The sequence below is a fragment of the Propithecus coquereli genome, unplaced genomic scaffold (genome assembly GCF_000956105.1).
Source record: "Propithecus coquereli isolate 6110/MARCELLA unplaced genomic scaffold, Pcoq_1.0 Scaffold404, whole genome shotgun sequence".
Taxonomy (NCBI): Eukaryota; Metazoa; Chordata; class Mammalia; order Primates; family Indriidae; genus Propithecus; species Propithecus coquereli.
In genome coordinates, this window is record NW_012149775.1 from 373,554 (window position 1) to 379,929 (window position 6,376).

Here is a 6,376-nt window from a genome sequence, read left to right on the forward strand (position 1 = left end):
CTCATAAAGTTGGGTTTAATTAATTAAGACATTGTTTTATTCTGTATAGTACTACCTTCTAACAACTCTTGTTGAATTATTTAATTTTAATTTTCCTGTATTTGTGTCCCAAGTGAGGACTAAAGGCTTATACTTCTTTATATCATCAACAGAGTGTATGATGGGTGCTTAAAAATATTTGCTTATTGACTGATAGATCTTGTCTTCATTTTGTCACCATGCAAATAAACCTACTATGAACTGAGGCTGGCTCTCATCTAAACCCAGAAATGAGCCATCTCAGCAGCAATGCGAGTTCCACCTCCCCTTCCTCGACCTTCCGAAGAGCTGCAGTCCTGTGCTTCGGCCCCTCCTGCTCAGGATCTTCTGTAAGGTCACGGTCAGAGCCAGAAACAGCAGTCAGGACTTTCTCCCAACATTAGTTCAATAACTATGATGTCCTTATTTTGTAAATATGTTATACTTTATTATAACAGACCAATATACAGAGAAGGAAACTATCTGTCATCCGTCCACTCTCCTTGTCCCCTCGGCTCAATCAGTTATAGGTGAAAAGTCTACAAGAAGTGGAAGAGAAAACCTAGAAGGCACACACAGATGAAATGCCCACAAGGAAGAAATTCGGAATCTGGGCTGAAGGCGTGAGGCGAGAGGATGGGGGCAGGAGACGAGACAGGTGACTCCTACAAGATAAAGCCAGCCTGGCTTTTGATGGAAGAGACAGGAGAATAAATGCTGAGTGGAGACAGCATCAGGGAAGGGTTGGGGTGGGGATCAGTAGATGGGACCGCAGGCCAAACAAAAATCCCCTCCTGGTGTGCCCACCCACAGCCCAGCCAGCCAAAGCAACAGGATGCCCACTGTAGACATCTAGAAAAACTGAGGGATTTAGGAGGAAGAGGGAGGCATCCTGTGGATGAGAGATATTTATGATCTTTTCTAAAGTTTTCCTTTTTCCGGGGAATGGAGAGAGTGGAGATGGAAATAAATTCTCTTTTCTTCCTAGATCCTATTTTATCATTAACGGAAAAAGAAAAAGAAGGCTGAGCATGGTGGCTCACGCCTATAATCCTAGCACTCTGGGAGGCAGGAGGATTGCTTGAGCTCAGGAGTTTGAGACCAGCCTGAGCAAGAAGAAGACCCCGTCTCTACTAAAAATAGACAAAAACTAGCTGGGCAACTGAAAACAGAAAAAATTAGCTGGGCGTGGTGGCGCAGGCCTGTAGTCCCAGCTACTCAAGAGGCTGAGGCAGGAGGATCGCTTGAGCCCAGGAGTTGAGGTTGCTGTGAGCTAGGCTGACGCCATGGCACTCTAGCCCGGGCGACAGAGTGAGACTGTGTCCCAGAAAAAAAAAAAAAAAGAAGGGCAAGGGTCCTGGAAACTCAGACATGAGCTTGTATATACATAAACTCTTAAGTAACAGTGAGCAGAAATAATATAGATTGGTCCTAAAACCCTGAGGCTCTGTCCTCAGTCTCCCCATTGCCCATAAGCCCCACTCACAGTCAGTCCGAGGCCCTGCTTTCCAAGGCTTCTGTCCTTCCCTTAGCCATGCCCCTCCCTGGACTCAGTGTCCCTCATTGGTCCCCATCCCACATGTCCATCAAACAGCTTCTCATTCTCAGACCATCACCTTCAACAGAGAACACTGGCTTGTATTATTCGCACATTCTTCTCTGTCCCCTAAACTTGGGTCCTCCTTGCTTGTCACCTCGTTCCCCAATCAGTTGCAATTAAGAACAGAGGGAAGGGTAAAGCTGCTAACTGTCAGTATTCTCTGCCCTCCCCAGAGTCCAGGAAATAGAACTTATGGGTCCAGTTCCTCATTGAGGAAAGGGGCAGAGTGCCTTCTCCGGGATCATCGTGGGGAAGGGATCTGGCCCCTGCCAAGGGTCTGCTGCTCCATCAGGTAGACTGGGTAGGAATTGGGGCCGCCGTCATCCTCCGGGTCATCGTCCTGGGTGTTCTGGGTCAGTGCATGGCGTGTTCGCATCACGTAAGAGACCTATGATTGGGACGAGAGAGGAGGAATGAGAACCATCTGCCATGCCACCTGCACCTCGGGCCCTTCTCCCTGTCCTCCCTGCCCCTGGGCCTTCGGGTGGCTCCTTTCTCAACATTCCATCCAAACCTTGGTCCTTATTCTAGCCCCAGATCCAACACACCGAGTCTCAAACTCCTTCTCCAATTTCCCCCATCCTATTCTCCTCGTCCTTATATCCCCTATTCTCACATCCCAGACTCTATCTCCACCCCCTAAATTTTCTCTCTTTCACACCCTTTTTTTCTCAACTACAGCTGCAGCTTTTTATATCTGTTCCAACTTTTTATACCCAGTTCTAACTTTTTACATCCCATGTATTTATTTTCTTCCCCTTAGTTTTCACCACTACTCTCCCTTTCTTTTCATCTCCCCAATTCCTTGTCATGTCTCTTTTCCTAGACATTATTCCCTCTAACTCTGACCCCTAAACTCTCTTCAATTCCCTATCCCACAGGAGTTGAGGAGACATTTCCCTGGGGCACCCTGTCCCTTACCAATAAGACCAGGCCAAAGAACACCAGGAGGAGAATCACAGCCACCAGAATCACAATAACTATGGCCCATGCAGGGAATGGATCATTCTCGCCCATCTGTCCAGAATGGAGACCTCCTTGTGACTCATCTTTATTCTGGTATTGATGGCTCTTGTTGCCTGGGGCTTCTGACGTGATGGAACTCAGCTCCATTCTTGATGCAGTGACCGTGAAAGAACCAATGGGCACCTGATGGGTAGCCTCGGTTTTACGTAGATAAGGAGAAGTGGTAGTGATGGAGTTGTCTCCCGTAACTGTGACTGGAGGTCTTATACTCTTTATGACTGCTGTATTTTCTGGGTTTTCTGTAGGTTTTGCTGAGACTGGTGTGGTTTTCCCTACGGTGGATGTGGTCTTCTTTGGGTGTACTGTAGGCTTTTCTGAGGTTTTTCTGTCTTTCTCTGTGGTTAATGGGGTATTTTCTAGGTGTTTTGTGGACTTTTCTGGTAATTGTGTCATCTTCTCATGGGCTGATGTGGTCTTTTCTTCCTGCTCTGTAGGCTTTGTTGAGGGTGTTATGGCCATCCCATTGGCTGATGTCAACTTTTCTGGATGTTGTGTAGTCTTTAGTGGGGATGGTGCGGTCTTCTCGTTGGCTGATGTAACCTTTTCCTCATGTTGTGTGGGCTTTACTGGGGATGGTGTAGTCTTCTCATTGGCTGATGTGGCCTTTTCCTCATGTTGTGTGGGTTTTACTGGGGAAAGTGTGGTCTTGTCATTGGCTAAAGTGGTCTTTTCCCCATGTTGTGTAGGCTTTGCTGAGTATGCTGTGATCTTCTCATTGTTTGATGTAATCTTTTCCTCATGTTGTGTGGGCTTTACTGAGGATGGTGTGTTCTTGTCATTGGCTGATGTGGTCTTTTCTCCATGTTGTGTAGGCTTTGCTGAGTATAGTGTGGTCTTCTCATTGGCTGATGTAATCTTTGCCTCATGTTGTGTGGGCTCTACTGGGGATAGTATGGTCTTGTCATTAGCTGATGTGGTCTTTTCTCCATGTTGTGTGGGCTCTACTGGGGAAGGTGTGGTCTTCTCATTGACTGATGTGGTCTTTTCTCCATATTGTATAGGCTTTGATGAGTATGGTGTGGTCTTCTCATTGGCTGATGTAATCTTTTCCTCATATTGTGTGGGCTTTGCTGAGTACAGTGTGGTCTTCCCATTGGCTAATGTGGTCTTTTCTCCATGTTCTGTAGGCTTTACTAGGGATGGTGTGGTTTTCTCATTGGCTGATGTAATCTTTTCCTCATGTTGTGTAGGCTTTACTGGGGATGGGGTGATCTTGTCATTGGCTGATGTGGTCTTATCTCCATGTTGTGTAGTCTTTGCTGAGTATGGTATAGTCTTCTCATTTGCTGTTGTGGTGTTCTCTCCATGTTGTTTAGGGTTTGCTGAGTATGGTGTGGTCTTCTCATTGTCTGATGTGGTCTTTTCTCCATGTTCTGTAGGATTTGCAGAGGCTCTTGTGGTCTTCTCACTAGCCAGTGTGGTCTCTTTTATGTGTTTTGTAGTTTTTATCTGGAGCTTGTCTGAGGCAACTGTAGTTTTATCTTCAGGTTTTTCTGACTTCTGTGGGGTTCTTATAGCCTTGTATGTTGTTTTTGTGGCTGTTGTGATTTTTTCTGAGGAGGATGTTGTTTTTTTGTTGCTCCCTGAATTGTCTGAGAGGTGGAAAGGAATTGTAGTCTTAGGTGATGTGGTACTTTTATTATGTAAAGTAATGGTGGTGTTTTCCAAAGGTCTTACGGTTGTATCTGAGTTTCTTGTTACCGTTGGTTTTCTTATTGTGGACCTACGACAAGTTGTTTTGCTCTTGGGAGCTGTGGTTAGCTTTTTATCAGAGGAATCTTTATGTGTGGTAGTGGAGTTAGCAAGATCAACAGAACGTTTGTTCCGGGTAATTGGCTCTTTTCCTTGATAGCTGGGGTTTTGTTCCGAAGTGGGAGGAGCTTCATGATCAGCTGTAGGTCTTTTGTGGTCTGTACTTTCGGAATTGTCTATAGGTTTGTGAGTTGGCTCAGAATGGTGTGTGGTGTTGCAGTGGCGTTTTAGCTTCGGGGTTTCTGTAGATTTAGGGAGGTCTGGAGATCTTTGTCCTGAAGGCAGAACAGTGTGGACAGAGAGAGTACCAGAAACAGGGCTTATAGCGAGGTGGAATAAATGATCAGATGTTGGGGATTCACCAGTTTTCTGCCATTCTTGAAATGGAGCAGAACCTATGGAGGGAAGCAGCAAATAAGAAACTTTCCCCATGTTCTTCCCTGACTCCCTGCCTACCTCCCTCTCGAGGAGTCCCTTTTACCCCCAGGTACGCTTCTCCAGCCAGTCTCCTCCGAATACTATGACATCCAGTCCCCATTCTCACCTCCAGCCTCCCCAATTGTTGGGGTATGCCTTCAGCAAGCACCCACCTCCCCCTTCCGCACATCTAGCCTCAGCCCTCCACCTTAGGGCCTTGTGGCTTCAGGGCATTTCCTGATCCCTCCAAGCAGGTAAGATCTTCATCTCAGTGCTCAAAAAAGTCTTTATGAATCACTTTTTCCTGTTACCTTCAACTCCATATCACAGTTATGTGCCCGTCAACCTCCGTTCCCTGCCGTGTCTGTCGAATGGCAAGGTTCGAGAGCGGGTATCGACTGGCATTTTGCTCTGCCAGTGCTCCTTCAGGTTTATGGACTTATGGGATGGAATCCCCTTTCCGTGGCAGAACTGAGTGGAAAGGGAATAAACATTAGAATCGCCATCTTTCCACAGCTCTTTAGCTCCATCCCAGATGTAAGCACATGAGAGACCGAGGCGAGAGCTCTTGCGGAATCCCCGCAGGGATGCACAGTGCACCCGGGTCGCGAGCGAGACGTGTGAGCGGAATGGAGGGTGGGTGGAGGAGGCGGGGGAAGCTTTCACTTAGGCCATGAAGCTTGGCTTGGATGAGGGGAATGATCACCCCACAAGGGCCCCCTCCTCACACACTTCAAGCCGTCTGGGGATGGATAAAGGGGTCTTCCCGAAAGGAAAAGGTCTCTGCTTGGGGGTCGTGAGGGCAGCGAATGAGGCAGCTGGGTCCGGGAGGGACTGCCTGTGTTTAAGGACAGGGTGTGAGGGAAAACACCCCTATCAGTGGACAGATATGGGCCTTAATTCCGTGGGAAAACAACCAGATGGGAACAGAGGAGATGTCTGATATCTGGCCGGGAGAGTGAAAGCCAAGAGATCGCCAGCGAGCGAGAGAGATAGTGTTGTTGCAGCACGGAGGTTTCCAGCCTCTGTTAGCCCAGGGCGGCGACCAGAAGCTGGGCCCGCTCCAAATCGCGGGAAACCACAATCCGCCCACCTGCCTGCGGACAAGGACAATCGGGGCCGGGGAGCTCAGTCCTTGAAAGAAATGTGGGTGGGACAAGAAGTGGCCGAGGGCAATAGAGAAGCCCGAGTCCCGAAGGGAACCGAGGCTGGGGAGAGGAGAGCTGAACTATCCGGCCCTCGCTCCGCTGTGCCCAGTCCACGCCCGGTGCCCGGGCAGCAGCGCTGGTAACAGCCATTGACCGGGCACCTTCTCCGGGCCTGGCGCCTGGCTGCTCGCCTCACGGACGTTCTCCTTCTGGATTCTCCTCTGTGGTGATTGCTCTCCCGACTCCCCTCGGGGCTCCCTAGAAGCTGTCAGCCGCCTCTGTTTTACATCTGAGAAACTGGAATTTCATGGAGGAAAAGTGACTTGTACACAGTCCCACAGCGATAGCAACAGCCAAGCTTTCTTGAGCACTCACTATGAGACAGGCAGGTCCCACGAGTGAGGACTTACGTTAA

The 6,376-nt window shown here is 48.5% G+C and overlaps 1 protein-coding gene across 1 annotated transcript in view; it reads right to left on the reverse strand.

Moving 5' to 3' along the window:
• Window positions 1–1,355: 1,355 nt before the first annotated feature.
• The window catches only part of DPCR1 (diffuse panbronchiolitis critical region 1), a 10,790-nt gene continuing 5,769 nt past the window's right edge, over window positions 1,356–6,376 (reverse strand). Inside the window, exons 2-3 of the mRNA XM_012652900.1 lie at window positions 2,540–4,791; window positions 1,356–2,006 (exon numbers count right to left, since the gene is read on the reverse strand). Coding sequence (XP_012508354.1) covers window positions 1,860–2,006; window positions 2,540–4,791 — 2,399 coding nt within the window. The 3' untranslated portion in view covers window positions 1,356–1,859. The remainder of the gene's footprint in view (window positions 2,007–2,539; window positions 4,792–6,376) is intronic.